At 40.8% G+C, this 20,121-nt stretch overlaps 1 protein-coding gene across 1 annotated transcript in view; it reads right to left on the bottom strand.

The window, feature by feature from the left end:
• Positions 1-19,261, bottom strand: part of LOC149176762 (uncharacterized) — a 90,086-nt gene extending 70,825 nt beyond the window's left edge. The window contains exons 1-3 of the mRNA XM_089423181.1: positions 19,026-19,261; positions 18,828-18,911; positions 18,435-18,519 (exon numbers count right to left, since the gene is read on the bottom strand). Of these exons, the coding sequence (XP_089279307.1) occupies positions 18,435-18,519; positions 18,828-18,911; positions 19,026-19,061 (205 nt within the window). The 5' untranslated portion in view covers positions 19,062-19,261. The remainder of the gene's footprint in view (positions 1-18,434; positions 18,520-18,827; positions 18,912-19,025) is intronic.
• Positions 19,262-20,121: the final 860 nt, after the last annotated feature.

Here is a 20,121-nt window from a genome sequence, read left to right as displayed (position 1 = left end):
TCTCATTCAGGTATTCATATCTATAGAACCATTCTTCATAAGATTCTGACTTAATGCAACTAGGATATCGAACCCAAGGTCTTCTGCTTATCGTGTTTGTCAAGGCATAGAATCTAACATGCACTTTCTTCCGAGTACCTCTGTTTTTCATGCTGATAAGGACTGATACAGAGAACTTGTTCCAGAGTGCCATGCACTTCTTTTCCTATCTGTTCTTCAAGAATAAAAGCTTTAGGTGAGCAGCATCTTTTATCAAAGCCAAAAGCTGTTGCGATTTCTATTACTTTATAACCTTTCAAAAGATAAGCTATCCAAAATTCACATTTGTCTTGTTCACAACTTCGATTGTGAACAAGACCATCAATCTACTGGGGTTACAACATATCATCATGGATACTGAATTGTAACTATATTATACATAATGTAGGACTGAAAAGATGCTGAGGTGTATATGCTGAGATGCCATATCTAAGGTAGAGCTATACATAACAGGACTAATGCCATATATAATGATGAAGTAACCAGGAATCTTTGCTGGACAGGGTTCTATCCTTAACTGGTAGCTTCAGGTCTCCATACTTCCAGGAAGACCATTCCTACTTGAAATATTCAAGATCTTAGCAGATTTTGTGCTTTGTTACTTGAAGATTCTTGTGACAGTATTGAAGCTGTTCAATTTTTCTTCTCATTACAGAAGGAGGATTAATTCTGGAATGAGATGCTTTCACCTCTTGATGCCTGTAGCTACTGTAAGTCAGAAAATTTCCACAAGTTGGCTAATGTCCTAGGTCTCCTCTACACATAGAAGACTCGACCCCTTTTTCTTTATGAATGCAGTGGTGCCTAGAACTGTGCCTCTTCTTTTCCAGTCTTTATTTTAATGAAAGCAATACTTTTTCTATTGCAGACTGTATGTATGAATGTTGATGCCAATATACGTCTGACTGCAAATATGATGCCATCTCAATAGTACCTCCCTCATGCAAAAGTCATACCTCGTGTGTTGAAGTACTGTTGTAACTAGAATGCCTGAGGATGACTTCCTTTGATGCTTGATCTGACTTGATGAAGATGTTGTGCCTCTAATATTGCTTCAGATGTTTTTCCTTCACTTTAAGAACTGATACTTCTGCCTAAATTGATGAAGATGGATCCTTGACCTTAAAGACCTCTTACCCTTATTCAATCAGAGACTTATATAGATGCCTGAGCAGTCAACTGATGTACAAGGTTGACTTCACACATGAAGAAACCACAGATACCATTAAACCATCATTCATTAAGGAGTTCAAGCCAAAACAACAATTGCGCCAGCCAACCATTAAGCTTAAGAACTGTTCCTTGCAATTATCTTCTGAGGTTTTACAGGCCTATGGATTTGGGGCACAAAACCCTTATGAACAAACAATCTAACACTTCAAAAATAGAGAGGAGTTGGGATTAATGTCCCTTGTAGCATGCCCTACTAAGTTTTATCAATGCTCCTACCAATACCTCAGAAATCTCAAAATTATGCTTCAGAATGGGCAGAAGTATCTACACAGATGTCTCTCGGTTTAGTTTACTGAGCATTAGATTAAGATATCACTGATCAGCCTTAAATTCTTGGATTAGCCTCAAGGAATAAGCTCCAAACACTTGCTTCAGCCATGGATCAGTCAACCAAATATCTGATTCTTTGAAGTGACTGATTCCAAAACCCAGCTACTTCAAACTAATGTAATAATTAAGCTTAAAGCCCTTACAGCTACAAGGATGACACAATGATGAAAATCTATTGCGTAGCAAATGATGCCAATTGTCCTTACTGAAGGCAATGGTGTTGAAGCAGGTGAATACGTATCAAAAAGTCTCATAAGTGACCATTATAATTACTTCAATACAATTCGACTAGGAATGCACAAGTGAGCTACTAGGATCCTTTGATGCCACAATCTTTTCAATGAGGCTTCCACCATGCAAAAATTCTAAATCACTAACTAGTGCGGTTGGCTTAATTTCTTCAGTCAAGTCGGCTTTTAAAGATGTGAGCATACTTGAACTAAATATGAATATGTGCCTTGAGACAAGTTCTCGGCTTCTTCACAGATACTCAGGGTTGCAGATGATCATTTTCTTCAAGACAGGTCAAAACACTTACACCCAGAATTGGATGGAGGATTCTTGGTTTCACTCTCTTTTTTTTGTGGTGAAAAGCCTCCTGAAATATTTCTGCCTAGGAATTGGCACATGTGATCTGGTTCTTCTTTCAAATTCACAATGCCTTCAAAAATTTGGACTAGGTTACTAACTTATTTCCTCTTCTGAAATTTGGATCCATATATATGATTTGACTTCCCTCCAAGAGATTATCAAGCTCAATCACAAAATGACAAATCTGAGTTCAAACAGATCTGAGTTTTGATTGAAGTTGACTGAAGAGTATTCCCATCTTCTTTCGAGGAACAGTCCTGATAATTTACTAAGATAACTTTGCATCTCTGTGGTGCCTTATTGGACAGAGCCATAAATCTGAGTTGTTGTAAGTTATAATCCTCAGATTTAAATTTAGAAAGGTGACTCCAATTCGAGCCCTAAGAGGGCTAAAGAACCTTCAGACCAAAATATCTAGAAAAATCTAGATCAAGAGAAAAAGGATGTAAAGATTAACCCAGAAATGCATGCTCAGAAATACCTCAGACATCCTCCCAGGATTGCCTCAGAGCAACCACGAAATTTCGTATAGATCAATTAGAAGAAGATCAAAGAGCCTCTGAACAGAACCATAATCTAAAACCCTACAAACATCAACATTTTCCTGAGATTGCTTTCTCTTTCACTCTTGCTTGGGCTTTGTCTTCTCCGTGGCTCTGATACCATCTATTTAGGTTAACATGTTCTTTGCTTAGGGTAGTTACTTCAATATTCAATATTAGCCCATGTTTAATCCATTAGCAATCTCATGAATCATCATCATATTGACAGTAACTAAAGAAAGAACATATGCAATAAATGATGAAGACGAGCCAAGACAAGAGGACACAATAATATGGCACAAGCCAAGGAAAAACCCCAAGATGGGGAAAACCCTTGATCAAATCTTCTTATTATCAATATCAAATGTTCAACAGAGAGAGAGTACAATAGATCAAAGTCAAAGTGACTTGCTAATTTGTAATTCCAACCTTAGATAAGAGAGAGGTTCTAAAGCTCCAGCACTTTGACAACTGAAGTTACTCATGGTTTGGTTAGGGTTGCTTACATTAAGTTGTTGTCTTACTTTACCTATTCATAGCACTTCCTTTCAATGCGGCTAACCCTGTCATACAAGAAGATGCCCTTTGTTGGCCCTAGGGCTGGTCTAGACCCTTGATAAGACACTCGCCTTCTTGATTTATGCATGGGCAGGGTTACGGCCTCCTTCCAAGATAATTTGGCCTCTTTCTGATATAAGATAGGGCTTAAGCCAACCCCAAGCAAGCCCTCTCACCAACCAGTCTTCACCAAAGTAGGTCTGCAACCTACCTGGGCAAATGCCTATCTTCTCGGCCCATTGTTCAGCAAGATAAGGCTAGCGGCCTAGTTGAGAAGGACTTCATGTAGCTGTGGCATACTTAGAAGAGAGTGTCCACACCATAAAACATAGTCAAACACACCAGCCCACCACTCATTACTCCGGTCAGCCTACGAGAAATCTCGGACCTGTAATAAGAGATAGATGTGCCCAGATTCTTCCACACCTTGCCCTCCAATTAACTTTGATACCACAGAGATATATTATCACAAGGATGAGTGGCCAAGGACGTGTCTAATGAGGTTGGAGGCACCTCTATATATACAACTCGTTGGGGGGTCAAGTGACATGGTCATTGGGCTTTATGAGCCTACTTGATGATGTGGTCGACCTTAACAATTTGCACATGTGGGCATAAATTCAAAAACACACTTTTGTTTGTCCAAATTTGATGATCTTTAGGTCGATTTTGGTTTTCTCGAAAAGAGGAATTCAATGCAATAATTATCTTCTTCAAAAGACCTTCCCAAAGTGGAATTTGGCCCTAGTTGCCAATTTTTAACACTCCCTTTCAACTAGGGAGAATTCCACCTGCCAATCCATTCATTATGAACCATCTCTACATCTCGTCTCAACTCTGTTGAACACTAATATAGATAATGAAGAAGAATTGATCGAGAGTGAGTCACAAGACCTTGCCACTCTCCACTAACAAAAGTCAGTCCACATAACCAGGGGTTGAACCCCAATCGGACTTGATCCCAAGTGATCAAGTTGATGAACATCATGCATCCTAGACATAGGGAGTATGGCAATACACGATGCATCCATCGGTAGTGCTATGGTCCCTATCCACTTTTCCCAACTCATTGGCCAAATGAGAGGTACTTCCCATGTGTCCCAGACTACATGGGTAGGATGATACTGGAGCAATAGCAGGGAAAGAATAAATCACATCCTGCTCACAACCACATGTAGGGAAAGGATGAACCACATCTTATAGTCACACATCACAACCATCGTAGGGAAAGGATAAACCACATCCTACGCGCATGCAAATCACCGGGTAGGAAGGGATGAACCACGTCCTACATGCATGCCAACCAGCAACCGTAGGAAGGATAGCAATTGTAGGAACATCTTATACAAAATGTAGGACTGAAAAGATGTTGAGTTGTATATGCTAAGATGCCATACCTGTATGGGTTTCATGCTCAAGGTCATTTTCTTTATAAGTCAAGCACCCACTGAGTGCTTCTAGGGCTTTCTCATAAAGTCTAAAAGTCAATTGGATCATTGTAATATGTAAGATCCCTTTGGGCATCTTGTATTATGTAAAAGAAAATTATTTGAGTCATAAAAGGCCTTCCAAGGCAAGTCAACCTAGCTGCAACAAGTCGGCCTACATGAAAGAACAAGTCGGCCTCATAAAGAGCCATTCGACCACCATGTGAAGCCTATAAATATGAAGAACTCAACCTCACTTAAGGAGCAAGAATCAAAGTTCGATCAAGGAAGATAAGAAGACCTAAAAGGAAGCAAAGAACAAGGAGAAGAAAGGAGACAAAAAGTAAATTGAGATCTGAAGTGTCTGGGCTACAATCCCTCACACATGCAAAGAAGTTGGGGCGCATCATCTATTGCAGCATATACCGAAATATTACAGTCATATTGGGAGGCCAAAAATAAATGTAAGAAGGATTACCTTGCAAGTCGAATTGCTAGAAAAGAAGCAGTTGTCCAAGTGAAGGAGAAAAGAAGAAAAATTCACCATCATTATCACACACGTTCCGGCTAGGGTTTATGCAACAGGAGCCGAAAATTGCAATCAGGATTGCAGGTCCAAAAATTTAGGTCAAGGAGAAGTTGCAGCTACTTTAGGGCAAGTTTGACTAACGTTGACTTTGTGGAAGAGGAAATTCATCTAACAAGTTTGACTTAGTCTTGGAGGTGTCTTTGTCAAGGGTAATAGGTGTTGGAATTCGTCATATGAACATTATATAAGAAGAAGAATTATTGTGGGTCTTCCTCTCAAGAGAGGTTTTGGCCCTAGCTAGCGGCCTACATTCTGTGTTCTCTTGTTTCATTGATCTTCATTGTTTGGTAGTTGTTTGTGTTGAGAAATCTAGGGGCAGCTAGATTAGATGTGATTTCTCTTACTTTGATAAATGCTTGTCATATCGTTTTACTTATCTTAATTAGATTCTTCTTTAGCTTGATTATTATCGTGTTCTTGTCATCAAACAGCTATGAAACCATAATGAACAATGAGATAGAAGATATAGGCGATCATCGAGAGCCAAAAGCTCTCCAACTGTGAGGAAAACCCACATGAATTCTTCTCTTCTTATAGACCTTCAATTGATGAATTCCAAGGCCTATGACCCTTGACCAAGACCCTCCAAGACCAAATCAAATCTTTCCTACTTTCCAGCAACTTCTAAAATTTCGATCCCCGGTAGATTCTTCTACAATTTCGACCTCCAACAGATTCTTCTGCAACTTCGACCTGCCCAACAAATTCTTTTGGAACTTCTGCAACTTCGACATGCCCAACAAATTCTTCTGCAACTTCGACCTACCTAGCAACTTCTTCTATAGAAAACCTTATCCTACGTGTGGGAAATAATGGTAGATTCTTCCTCCTTTCCTCTTCGCTTGAGTTGATTCTCTCTCCTAGAGAACTCGGCTTGCAAAGTGACCTTGAAGATGCCCTAACTCGACTTCTGCAACTCATCTTCTTCTGCTTCAATATGTTCCCTAATCCTTTCACACGTGTGGAGAGAAGTAGGCCAAAACAAATCCAGAAAACTTGTCATGTTCTTCAATCTTTGTCCTTTTCTTCGCACATGTTTCTCTCTTGTGATCGAACTTGTGTGTGTGAAGTGAGTGACAAAAGTGAGGTCAAAGTCTCTCTTATATATAGGCCTTTTGCTAGGTCGAATTGCACCCTTGAGGCTGACTTGTCCACTTGAGTAGGCCGACTTGATCTTTGCATCATGACGAGGTCTTGGAGGGTCTTTTGACTTTATTTTGACCCAAAGAAATTTATCTTTACAATATGTAACATACCCAAATGGGTCTTCAATACATGACAATGACTCAATTGACTTTATGACAAACCTAGAAGCACTCAATGGGTGCTTGACCTATAAAATAAATTTCCTTGAGCATGAAACCCATGCCTCAAGAATATCAATAATAAATTTATTTTTCTCATTACATCAAATACATAAAATCATGATTACATATGTCATTATGAAGACCAAACCTAGTTACATATTTCAACACTCCCTCTTAACTAGGGAGGTATTCATAATCCATACAAGGTTCTTAGACATTCTCAATATGTAGAATTCTCATAAGAAGAGTCGGACTGGTAAGCCATCTATTTGCATTATATCAAACAGCATTGTCACATAGCAAGGCCTTGACTAACAATTCTATCTCTCCACAAGATCAGAGCACAATGCTAGCGAGACCAATGACTGACAGGCACAATCATCATTATCTCTCAAGGCACATGCCCCACCCAGGTGTTCATAGAGTATGTCCTTCCAGGACTATTCTTATCTTGGATTCCTAGTCCTCAAAGAATATCAGTCCTCTTTGACTACTCTTATCTTGGATGCCCTACCACATCCTCACAGAGTATCAGATGCCAGATGCTTACCCAATCCTTCATTCTTTCTTCTCAATATGATGACAAGAATAGTGCGTGTCTCTCTCCCTTTCAACTAGGGAAGATATACCCATTCCTATAAAGGAATGTACCCAAGCTCCCTCTTACCCAGGGACTCATCCAAGCTCCCTCTTACCCAGGGACTCATCCAAGCTCCATCTTAACTTAGGGACTTGCTTCTAGCAGCTTTCTGCTCTTTGGTGGAGATCATGGGACCTTCAGCTGCTTGTAAAGCTCCTTCTTTCAACGTCATGAATTTTATCTTCATCATTATGGAGCCTTCATCTTTTGTAGGGCATCGGCCATTCATCACTTTCTTTTCACGAACCATAAGATTGAACCAACAGTCATGTCATCCTTCCTTTTATCAGAAAGTGATATTCCAGCCCACATCTAGCTTTTCTTCATATAGCTACCTCTTCCAAGTCATGTTTCCTTCAGGATCTTCCATCCAACCACATGAGTGCTAGTTGTAGGTGACATCTACAACTCTCTTTTGGTAGCCCTGTATCAACCCATCCAGATGTTGTTCAAAAATCAAAAATGAACATCAACTCAAAGTTACATTTTGTGTGTCAGACATGGGTCCACACACATTGAAATGAATGAGGTCTAATATTTCTTTAGACCTAGTTTCACTATTATGAAATGGCTTTCTTGTATGTTTTCCCAAAGAGCATTGCTTGCACACACCTTCGTGATCTAAATTCATATTGGGAATACCATGAACCAATTGACTAAGAGTAGAGATGACCTTATAATGTGGATGACCTTATAATGTAGATGACCAAACCTCCTACGCCATAGCTCAATGGGACTTATTTCCATATGAACCAAAGCTTAAGCAGGTGGTGTAATGACTCTATAAAGGCTTCCTTCACAAACTCCAATAACCCTAGCTTTATCAATGCTAGAGTTTTTTTCCCAAACCAAAACTTTTCCATCAACAAAAGCAACTCTTTCCCCTTTATCTTCTAAACAAGAAATAGAAAGCAAATTCTTTTTCAAACCTGGAACATATAGAATGTTGTTGAGGTGTAGCTTCGATCCATTATCCAGCTTCAACGATGTTGATCCCAGGCCTCTAACAACATAGCTTCTGTTGTCACCCAATTCCACTGCAAGAGAAGATGGCTCCTTTGATAGTGTATGATGTTGTTTACTTTCTCCTGTCATGTGTCTTGATGCTCCACTATCAATGATCCATGCATTGTCATCATTAAGAGAACCTGTAAGAGAAGCCAAGAATCCTTGACTTTTGACCTTATTGAATAAGTAGTAGATGACCTTCTTGATCTAGCTTCCAGAAGTGTTGATACCCATTCTTATACAGTTCATCAAAGAGGGAGAATCCATGCCAACAAAGTGATCTTCGACTTTTCCAAACCTTAGATATGATACCATGTTGGAAAATCAAAGCAATTATATTAGGGTTTGATTCTCCTTTCATGATAATTACTTGTGAGTGTGTTGGCTTCTTTTACTTCTTTATTATCTTATCTTTCATCAAGCAATTACCATATTATGTGTGTATGAAGATCACAAAATAAGAGACACAAGATGTAGGCACTATGCCAAGGCAAAACCCCCCTCGAGGGGAAAATCCGTAAAAGAAAATTCTTCCTTTCAATAGTATTCTTTGAGACTCTTCACCCTAGACAAAGACCAAACCTTCCCTCCACACCAAGCCAGCCTCCTAGATCTTTGACTTCCTTTCCAACAACTTCGACTAGGCAACAGCTTCCGGCATTAGTGAAACTTGGAAGGCTTCGATCTCCCAAACTAGGGCACGAAACAGAGAGAGAGAGGCGCTAATAGTTCGATTTTCTTCTTCTCCTTAGACTTCCCCAAACTCGCACTTTCTTCAACTTCCTTAGACCAACTTCGTCCTACTTCGCATTTCTCCAACTTCTCTTGAGATATAAAACTTGCTTGAGATGAGATGCTCCAAATGACTTCGACTTGCTTCTATTTATATGCTCCAAGTGAGGTCAAATCAGTGTCCTTAAGCCGACTTGATCTCTTCTAGGCCGACTTGGTGTGGAGGATACATAAATTGACTCAATGGTAAACCTTTTTACATGATTCAAAATCCCAAGAAGGGTTTCTTTGAATATGCAATAACTCTATAAACTCAATATTAATCCTAGGAGTCCACAATGGGGACTTTGACTAATATAATGATGACCCAAGAATGAAACCCATGCTTTAATAATTCATTGACACAATAATAAAAAATATTTTCTTTATTCTTTTGACAAGCATATTTCATGATTAATCCTAGGAGTCCACAATGGGGACTTTGTTGAAGTCTCTAAATTTACTTAGTTTAGAAACCCTTCATGCACTTTTCCTGATTTATTCCTACCTACTTGTTATGTTCTCTTTAACAAGTTATTTACAAAGTAAATACTGAAAATAAACACCAGTGCATGCTCAACATATTACAGATCAGCAACTAAAAGAAACAAGAACAAACACACCACATGACACCATTATTTTTGGACCAATGTCCCCGAAAAAACCCAATGTGGGAAAACCGGTGCAGCTATCTGAGGGTTTTCTTATTAAGCAATATCATAGTACAATCTGGGTGCCGAAATTGGCCTACCCAACAGAGAATTTCCTTAGCAGCTATACCTCACAGTTTGAGAGAAATCTCCTGGCTGAAACCCCGGAAAGCCCTTTCGGTAGCTCCTCAGCACAAAATTGCTCCTGCAACCCCAGCGTCTGCCCAATCTGAACTGTGTCAGCCCCTCTCAGTCTCACGCTAGCCCTGTGTTAGCCTTTCTAGGTCTGCGTCAGCCCTAGGAGGCCTTGTGTCAGCTCTAGGAGCCTCTGTGTCAGCTGTGCTAGCCCCTCTGGTGCCCTACGCAGCACTTGGCTGGCTCTGTGTGGCCCTGCGTGAGCCCTTGCTGGCTCTGTGTCACCCTCCTTAGCTGTTGCACTGCTCTCCCAGCATAATCTCTGCCTTCTCTGTTTCTCTGTACTCAATGCCCCTCAACTGCTCTCCCAATCACTAATTCTATCTCTCTTAGCAAACCCCGCTCTAGAGAATAGAATGACTGATCATCTAGTGTGCTCTCCAAGTGACCCTCAAGCCTCCTCTTATACTTTTCTGGTTGGCGATTCAACGGCCGAGATTAAGTCCCTAATCAACGGCTAAGATTAGATCTGGCTTGATCCATTTCTTTTGGACCATTCTAACACAGATTCATATTAATACACATTAATATTTTATTTTCCCTAAGTTTGGACTTAGGGAATCCATTAAAAATATTAATTATTTTAATATCTCCTAATCTGCTTAGAATCTGCCCAAACCCTTTCTGGGTATTGGAGATCTCATGTGCCCCAACCTCTCCACCAAATTTCATGGCTAGAGCACATCCGATGCTACCCCAAATCAACACTCCCTCTTAGCGAGGACTATGCTCTAGCAATACTCCTCACTGAGTATTACTCTGATCATCCGGCATCAGTACCTGTGCTGATGCTAGGCCTTCCTGCCCAACATCCTCTGCACTGCTGCCTCCTGTACTGCTGCCCATGGTTCTGCCACTACCACTGTTGCATCTATACGACAGTTCCCTCTGCATTTAAGTTGTCGCTGGTCCTTTCTCCCAGCGCTGCATCCGCACTGCACCTCCTCTCATCATGCTGCATTGTGCTGCCCACTGCTGCACTACAACTCAATTACTGAGAAGTAAGTAACTAATCTCCCAACTGACCTCCCTGTTGGGCTAGAAACACCCACTAATGCTAAAGCTCCCTCTGTCGCTGACAAGTGCTCCCTATCTCTGACCTCTGCGCTGCTGCAACAACTCCCTGCATCTCGCACCGTTACACACCTCTCTGTGCCTTCCTGCACTGGTGCAACACTCCTATGCCTCTCGCACTACTGCAGCTTGCTAGCTCTGCGTTGTCTTGGGACTCCTGCACTGTAGCTCTCTTTGCCGCTCATCTGCATCCATCTCTACCCACTCAGCCAGTCCTACTACTCCTCATCGGGGCTCCCGTAGCAAGGTCTAATCCAAGAGGCTGGGTACCTCAAGGATCCTGCCCCTCATCGCTTGTAGTCCGCCTGACTACAGCTCAATGTCTCCCCACTTCCACTCAAGTGGTGCATGTGCACTCATGGCACAATCATCGTCTGTCAAAACTTCCTTCTCTGCCCATGCTGGCGCTGCCTTAGTCTCGGAAGACTCTCCCTTACTCTTCTTCCTTGGGCACTGGGTCGCATAATGACCCATCTCCCCACAGTGGAAGCACTTGATTTTGGAGAGATTTTCCTTCTTCCGCTTCTCTTGCTTTCCCTCAGATGCTAGGGCCACATCCTCCTCCTCCTGCTTGACCTTGATCCCTTTGCTGCTGCTACCTGTCTTTGACTGTCGTTTGATCTCTTCCTGGCGAAGAGCTGCCCACATCTCGTCCCAAGGTAGGAGAGTCCCTCTGCCCAAGATGCTCTAGACAAACACTTCCCACTCTTCTGAGACAGTATTCAGGATTGTCCTTACCATAAGCTCTTGATCCGGTGTCGCTCCTATAGCAGTCAACTGATCTCGGATCTCATTCAGTCCTCCGAGAAAGGAGTCAATCGTTTGACCCTTCTTCATCTGATACGACCTCATCTGGTTCTCGAGCAGCATTCTTCTCTGCACAGAACACAAGTTCTTGAGAACCTCCCACATCTCAACTATCGTTTCCTTCTTGGCTATATGTGGTACCACATGATCCTTGACCTCGTCAAGGATAATGCACTTGGCCCTCGCCATCGCCTCTTCGTACTTGTCATTATCATTTGGGTCGACTGGGATAGCTATTGTCATCAAGGCAAAGTTCTTGACACGATTCCTGTCAAGCACTGATAAGATTCTGGCCTTCCAGACTACGAATTTCAATGCTCCGTCCAGCCTATCCTAGTCTCTTACCCCGTGTAGTGCCATGGCGCTCCTCTACTTCCCTTCTGGAAGCTCTCTTCTAGACTCCCTCTGAGTCCTGATTTCCCTCCTGGAAATCCTTCTGTCGCTTGTAGAGATGTCCCCTACTCTGATCGTCTTATGCAACTGCACTGCTGATCCAAGTTCCTCAACTAGAAACCCTCGGTAACAACTCCTCTGGCCCTGCTCTGTCAGGTACTGTTCTGACTACAGTTCCTCACCAGCTTGACTCTGCAATATTTCTGTAGCCTTCTAAACTCCGGCAACTGCCTCTCTATGAACTGCATCAGCGCCTCTCTACCCCACGTTGGCTCTACATCACCCCATATGGGCCTGCATCAGCCCTAGGTTGCCCTGCATCAGCCCTCTAGCCCTCTGCGTCAACAACGATGGCCTCTCTGAGGCTATGCGCAGTTCCCGGCTTCTTCTGTGTGGCCCTAGCTGGCTCTCCGTCACACTCCTTGGCTTCTACGTTGCTAGAAATAACTTCTGTCACCTCAAGACAGTTGTTTTCTGTTGTTATTGCTCCATTCGGCTAATGTCTTTTAGTCCTCTTGTGATCTGCAATCACGCTCCGATACCATGTTGAAGTTTCTAAATTTACTTAGTTTAGAGACCCTTCATGCACTTTTCCTTATTTATTCCTACCTACTTGTTATTTTTCTTTAACAAGTTATTTACAAAGTAAACACTGAAAATAAACACCAGTGCATGCTCAACATATTACAGATCAGCAACTAAAAGAAACAAGAACAAACACACCACATGACACCATTATTTTTGGACCAATGTCCCTGGAAAAACCCAATGCGGGAAAACCGGTGCAGCGATCTGAGGGTTTTCTTATTAAGCAATATCAGAGTACAATCTGGGTGCCGAAACTGGCCTACCCAACAGAGAATTTCCTTAGCAGCTATACCTCATAGTTTAAGAGAAATCTCCTGGCTGAAACCCCGGAAAACCCTTCCGATAGCTCCTCAACACAAAACTACTCCTGCAACCCCAGTGTCTGCCCAATCTGAACTGCATCAGCCCCTCTCTGTCTCACGTTGGCCCTGCGTCAGCCCCAGGAGGCCCTACGTCAGCTATGGGAGCCTCTGTGTCAGCTGCGCTAGCCCCTCTAGTGCTCTGTGCAACACTTGGCTGCCTCTGCGTGAGCCCTTGCTGGCTCTACGTCACCCTCCTTAGCTGCTGCGCTGCTCTCACGGCACAATATCTGTTTTTCTATACTCAACGCCCCTCAGCTGCTCTCCCAATCACTGATTCTATCTCTCTTAGCAAACCCCATCTAGAGAATAGAATGACTGATCATCTGGTGTGCTCTCTAAGTGACACTCAAGCCTCCTCTTATACTTTTCCTGTTGATGATTCAACGGCCGTGATTAAATCCCTAATCAACGGCTAAGATTAGGTCTAGCTTGATCCATGTCTTTTGGACCATTCTAACACAGATTCATATTAATACACATTAATATTTTATTTTCCCTAAGTTTAGACTTAGGGACTCCATTAAAAATATTAATTATTTTAACATCTACTGATCTGCTTAGAATCTACCCAAACCCCTTCTAGGTATTGGAGATCTCATGTGCCCCAACCTCTCCACCAAATTCCGTGGCTACAGCACATCCGATGCTACACCAAATCAACAGACTTTGACTAATATAATGATGACCCAAGCATGAAACCAATGCTTTAATAAGTCATTGACACAATCATAAAAATTATTTTCTTTATTCTTTTGACAAGTGTATTTCATGATGACTCAAATACATTAAATGAAGACCGAACCTAGTTACAATTTCCAACATACCTTGACCTTGGATGCATATATATATAATTTCAACCCTATGTCTCATGTAGTCTCTTTCCAAGGGGTTTTTTGTGGAAAGTCTCAATAGCTTCTGCCAAAGCTTGCACTTTTGTTGAACCTTTCCATTGAATGAACTACCTTGCCTCACGTCAAACCTATTATATAGAGATATCTATTACAAGTGATTAACACTGGGACGATTAACACTGGGACTCCTCCCGTCAGTGAAAATCTGAGAAGAGTAGGGGACTTAGGCTTTGGTGATAGTGGGCCTCTGTCCTAAGTGTTGGTGTGCCCTCTAGCTTTTGCATATTCACAAGGCTTGTTAGTTTGTGCAGCAACATTATCAAGGGAATGATGAAAGATGTTAGGTATGGAATGGTAATGGACACGCTACTTCAATCCAAGTTTTACAAGTAGTGCCCCTCTTATGACCCTAAGGCCATAGAGGAGGTCCCATTGAACTAGGGCTAGAGACTAACCCCCCTATTAAGGTGAGAAAACAAATTTATAGTCAAGATCAATAAATCATCTAATTCACCACTTGATCCATGTTAAAATTCCCAAAACATTCGGTAAAAGTACTTCATCGCAAAATGGTTGAAGTACTCGTTGACTGGAAGCCCACCTTCCTTCAAGAGGATTATTGGATGGTGAGAGGTGAATGACCCGTGCAAATGGTGGATGAATGTGGCATATCATCATCACCAAGCAACGTGTGGGGCTGCCAACTAGATAGTTGTCCAAGATAGGAGAAAATTTCTCCTATAGGGTTACCCATTTTGGTGGGTAACAAGGACACCTAGGGCTTCAATGGTATTCTTGCAAGGGTGGTTGACCTGGTAGAGTATATTGTTTAGGAGGATCCATGGAGTCCCTGGAGCCTTGTGATGGAGGGATGTAAACTTGCCTTGCATAGCTACATCAACTTGGAGCCATTATTGTGCACAACATCACCTTCAAGCATGACATATGTACTTTAGAGTGTAGTGCCTCGCTTGCATTGGCCTACAAGTGCTCATTGTAGGTTGCTTGTAAGGGCTAAGGCCCACACTGTATTCTTGGCCTTCCTTACCTCTCATATAAATAGAGGAAGAAAAGAGTCTTTCCATTAATATATGTTCGTTCACTCACTAGTATCCACTCTTGTGATGGGATGTAACCAAGAGAAGAATGCACACACGCTTGGTCTCTCTATCTTTCTCCCTCTCGCTTGTCGCTAGGGTTTCTTAGTTTTCTTTAAGTATCTTAGAGAATCTTGGAGGTCTAGGGTTAGGGTTTACCCCTTGGAGATTCGAGATTGTGGTTTTGTGATAAAGCCCTAGGGTGAAATTATGAAGAAGAGGATGAGAGGACATTTTGCCTTGAAGGATGTGTTCCAGTGACTCTTGCACATTGGATCTCCTTTGTTGTTAGAGTTTTGTTGAATTGCTCTAGCTAGGGTTTGTACAGATGAGAGAATTTGTACTAGCCTTTAGAGAAGACCATGGTATCTACATCTACTTCATCTTGAATATGAATGAAGTTTTCAGCTGTCTAAAATTTGTGCAATTTCCAGATTTGATTTTCAGCTATATATGTTCTTTATTGATTATTAATACAGTCATATATGTCTTGCCGATTAAAAATAAGTAAAAGGACAATTGCTAAGAGATTTAACATCTAAGTGAAGAATATAAAAGGCTAATTTTACTGCTGTTGTACTGCTGTTATTACTGCTGTAAAAGAGTATTTTCAAATCTAGTTATTGGCAGATTAATTGCCCTAAAAGGGTTGAAATTTATCCCTTTGGATTGGTATCTTTTCTCCTTGAAATGACAGGAAGTTTGGGCTGATTGGAAGTGAAACATTATACTCTTTCTGCTGCTGTTTTGTACTGTGTTTTACAGCAGCCCTAAGGCTGAAAGTTCAGAGGGCTAAAATCTTAGAAACCTTCTAAGTTGAAAATGAAAATTATGTTTTGCATTGAATTTTCTATTCCGAGAAACTTTCACACATACCAGTGTATGCCAACAAGGTTACTATTGACACCATCCAGGAAATGTGGGAAAGTGTCCATGGGTTTCCCGGGAGGATTCTTTCCTTCAAAAAAATACAGACACACCTCTAGCCCCAAGTATCGGCTCAAGTGGAATCATAACGGCCAAGCAGGTCATGAGCTCTAATTCACCTAGGTCCCCCAAGGTTAGGTGTACATATTGTCTGCTGACAGAATTTACCTCAGGTGCCATTCAAGGAATGAGATGAAACACTTGGAGGGTTTTCACAAGGAAGTTCTCCATGGAAAAAAAATATATACACGTGTGTACACGCACACACTCATATTATGGGGGAAGTTGAGGAATCCGCAAAGGTGGACGCCTGGGGATTCCCCCAAACTTCCTCCCATCCCAACCCATTACCAAGGGAAACACATTCCCCACCCTCGGGGACATATTCCTAGCGATCACTACTTAAATTTTGGATGCTTTGAAGCTCAATATTAGAGCATGAACACTATTCTTTGAGGGTGTAACATGCATTTGTGCCATTTTCCTTGTTGGGTGATGGAGTGACAATTTTTAAGAGTTTATATAAATGACAAAAGTTTATCTCTCGCAATATCTCTGGGAACTTTTGGTTTGCCATGCTCTATTGGAAATGCAACTAGTAGACATGCTACCTAGTGTTTGAATAAACATATACGCACAAGCAAAAAGACTGGCTTGTAACAACAGAATCTCAGAACATTATGACAAATATCAATTCAATTATAGTCATTGCATGCTTCACTATGATGGTTATCAATGTCTCTTGTTCTCTATTGCATGACATCGTTACAAGTTGAAGACCAAATGAAGGCAGTTCATGTTGTTTTTACAATATTTTCGTATAATGAAGTTACATGTACTGCGTACAATACTCAATTGAAATTTGTTACCTGGGTAAACAATTTATTCAATTTTTACTTCAACGTTATACAGATGTTATAACAAGACTAACCTGCATAAACAATTCCAATAAGACTACACATATACCAGCTCACAAAATGCATATCATTGGAGTGTACAATGAAAGGTGAGGTTCTCTGCAACGCTTGGAAGATTCAGCAACATAATCATCAACAGTTTGAACATGTTAATTGTTTTAGTTAAATTGTGTTCATTGTTTTTCTTAAATTTGCAATTCATGGTAAGCAGACCTGCCGTCCTACAAACTCTGGTTTACTGAAAAATAAGAGCCCCTACCAAAACTGTATACAAGGAATGCCAAATCTGCAAACACATCACATTGAAAAAAATATTTACACCAAGTCAATATCACCCAAAAAAGAATAGCTGCATCGCAATTAGCTTGCCAAATCTCTAAGCCATATCCTGAACGGTATGCCCCATCTCTTTTTTATAGAATAGGCAAGATCTAGGGTTTATAATGCATGTGAACTGTCTGCGTAAAGCATCTAGATTGACTGTGTCAAACCCTAACCCAACCCCTCTAGAGAAGTGCACCCAGCCTTGGATGGAGGCCTGCCTAGAATAAAGCAAACTCAACATGCAAGGCATTTGTCCTAAGAATTGAAACAACTTTTATTCAAAGCACCTAATCTAAGTACGAAGTGTGCATGTCTAAAAATGAAACAGCAGCTACTAAATCCGGAATCCGTCCAAGGCTAGCACATGCACGCTGTCCGCATGCATGCACCCTCTACCACTGCTTACACAACTACGCCTCTTCAAAAGGCTCTCTCTGCCGCTGCAGTGCGGATTTGCTGAGTGCGCCATACATACTGATGGAGAACAATAACTGAGCAACCACGTCAAATTCTAACAGTTTTGCATTAACAATTCATGGCTTTATAAAATCAATAGGTTAGACCTTCAGGAACAACTGATCTGCAGTTTTTGAAAAAGAAAAACTCTCGGGTATTATAAATCTCATGTGAACACTAGATCGATTTGATCACAATCTACACCTAGTAAAACGTATGAATTGGACTTACGAAATTAGTCGGTGACAGTGATTGCCCGTAACCAAGGTTTCAAATGCCATGAAATGAGTTACTTATGGATGCAGCAAGGACATGATGTCGGATGGGTACGCTCAACTCGAGGAGCTAGATCCTACCATGGTTACCTTCACCATCTTAGTTGGTATTCTCATAAGGACAATCTATTTGCAGCATATCACAGCTAAAATTACAGACCAGCCTCGAGTCCTTCTCCCTCGAAAACTCGAGTATATCAACAATCAATCTTGTAAGGAAAAAGGACCAAGAAGGAGAAAGGGTAACTATGAACCATTAAGATTTCCATAAAGGAAATTAAGGCTCAAAACAACTAAGAAAAATCAAACATCGCTCAAATTAAGAAATTCTTAATATCCCAGATCATGACATGTACGGTCTAACACTGTAAAAGAATAACACAAACTAAAATGTCAGAAATTATCATCGCTGAAAACAGTGGATGACAGTGAGCAGGAAACCATAAATTTAAAAACCCATTGTATTCGATAGTCGATACTGACCAGAATCTGAGGCCGACGAAGGCTTCCGAACCAGAATGTCAGTCAAGGTACTTTCTGTTGGCGGGGACTTGAGTATAGGAGAAACCTGCCTCAAAAGAAAGAAATCATAACTGGGTTGTATACTCATCCATCTTGTTATGGTTCATATATATCAATGTCTGTGGCTCTGGAATCTATAATGCCCATGAAAGGAATTGGTCCATGACAACTGCACTCACTACTAATGGAATTACACGAAATCCATTTCATCGTTTACGAGTTTTTCAATACTCTTCACTTTGAACCCAGAAGAATGTATCATAAATTGTGCAAAGTCAGCAACTCCAGATTAAATTGTGTTCCCTTTATTTCTCCTATATTTCGAAAATTGACACCCAGTATGAATGAACTTACAATTTTAAGAGATTTCAACTTCTCCAAGATGGGATCAGTTTCCTCGGTTCGGCCCTTAACTGTGGTAATTTCATCTGCAGGACTCTACCAATCACCAAGCATTCCAAAAATGGGAAAAACTCAGAGCCTCATCAAATAAATTATTACGAAGTGTAAATAATTAATAAATGTCCGTTCAAAGAGCATAATTCAGCATACCCGAGAGATATTGAGCTTCGAATCTGATGTGCCCATTTTGAACCGTTGAATCAAAGCTGACGCGAGATCATCCACGGCCTGGAGCGTTTCAAATGACAGACATCTGCTGGTATTAATAGAGTTCAAACTTCCGCGGTATAGAATTGTAAGTACCGAATGCAACAATATTACTACGACCTTGGATGAGATGGACTCTAAATGAGGGTAAGCTTTGAATGTTTTATTTGTAGATGTTTTGTAAATTTATCAAAGAGTAAATAACAAGTAGGGATGGCAGTTTAGTTCTAAGTGTCTTAAAATATATATATATAATTTATTAATAAATTTGTAAAGGGAAAAAAATATTATTTATTTATAAATTGGTAAAGAAAGATTTAATTATTTATCTTTTTTAAGGAGAGTGTTTTTGGTTTTGATACATATGAAAGGGGTTGTGGCTCTCATTATATTTGGTGCATGGCATGTGCCCCTGTCATTTTTGTTAGAGTCGGTCTAGTTATCCCTCCATTAGAGATCAAAGCTTTTTTGCATTTCATGATTAGGTGTCCCACCAGTTTTGATCAGTTGCATTTCGTTAGGCATGCCATAACTCTGATGGAGTGGGTTGTGTCACTTATTCCCCTCGTGCTTGGCACTGCTAGTTCAGGCCTGTTTATTAAAATAAGTCTTCAAAGGTCATTTACAATCATATTTTAAATTTTGAGGTCTTAGGTCTGGGGTTGAGTCAATTTTGTCTTGAAAAGTCTTAGAAGACCAGCAGGCCAGAGGGATGTCTTTGATAGATCATCACTTCAATAATTTTCGTCATTGTACCGCTGAATAAGGACTTCTCTTCAAAACTCTGTTTTGAAGATAAGTCACCATCTCATTTTTGTAAAAATTGTCAAAATTTTCAAGTTCTCCAAATGTTCAAGCGCAGCCTTGGTCTCCTTTGCCAGAGCATATCACAGCTATCCCTGCAAAAAATTATGAGAGAAAATCATTATTTCAACCATTTTTTTTAAAGAGAAAACCAAAAAGTTAGAGCCTATTAATCTGAAAAAGTGTCAAAAAACCAAACATTAGAAAAGGGGTTTTGGTCAAGCAAAAATCAAAG

This window comes from Pinus tabuliformis, chromosome 4_1 (genome assembly GCF_031772625.1).
Source record: "Pinus tabuliformis cultivar Carrire ecotype Pingquan chromosome 4_1, CPIR1, whole genome shotgun sequence".
NCBI lineage: Eukaryota > Viridiplantae > Streptophyta > Pinopsida > Pinales > Pinaceae > Pinus > Pinus tabuliformis.
The sequence above is the reverse complement of the archived record's forward strand: the minus strand, read 5'-3'. Positions and strand labels throughout refer to the sequence as shown.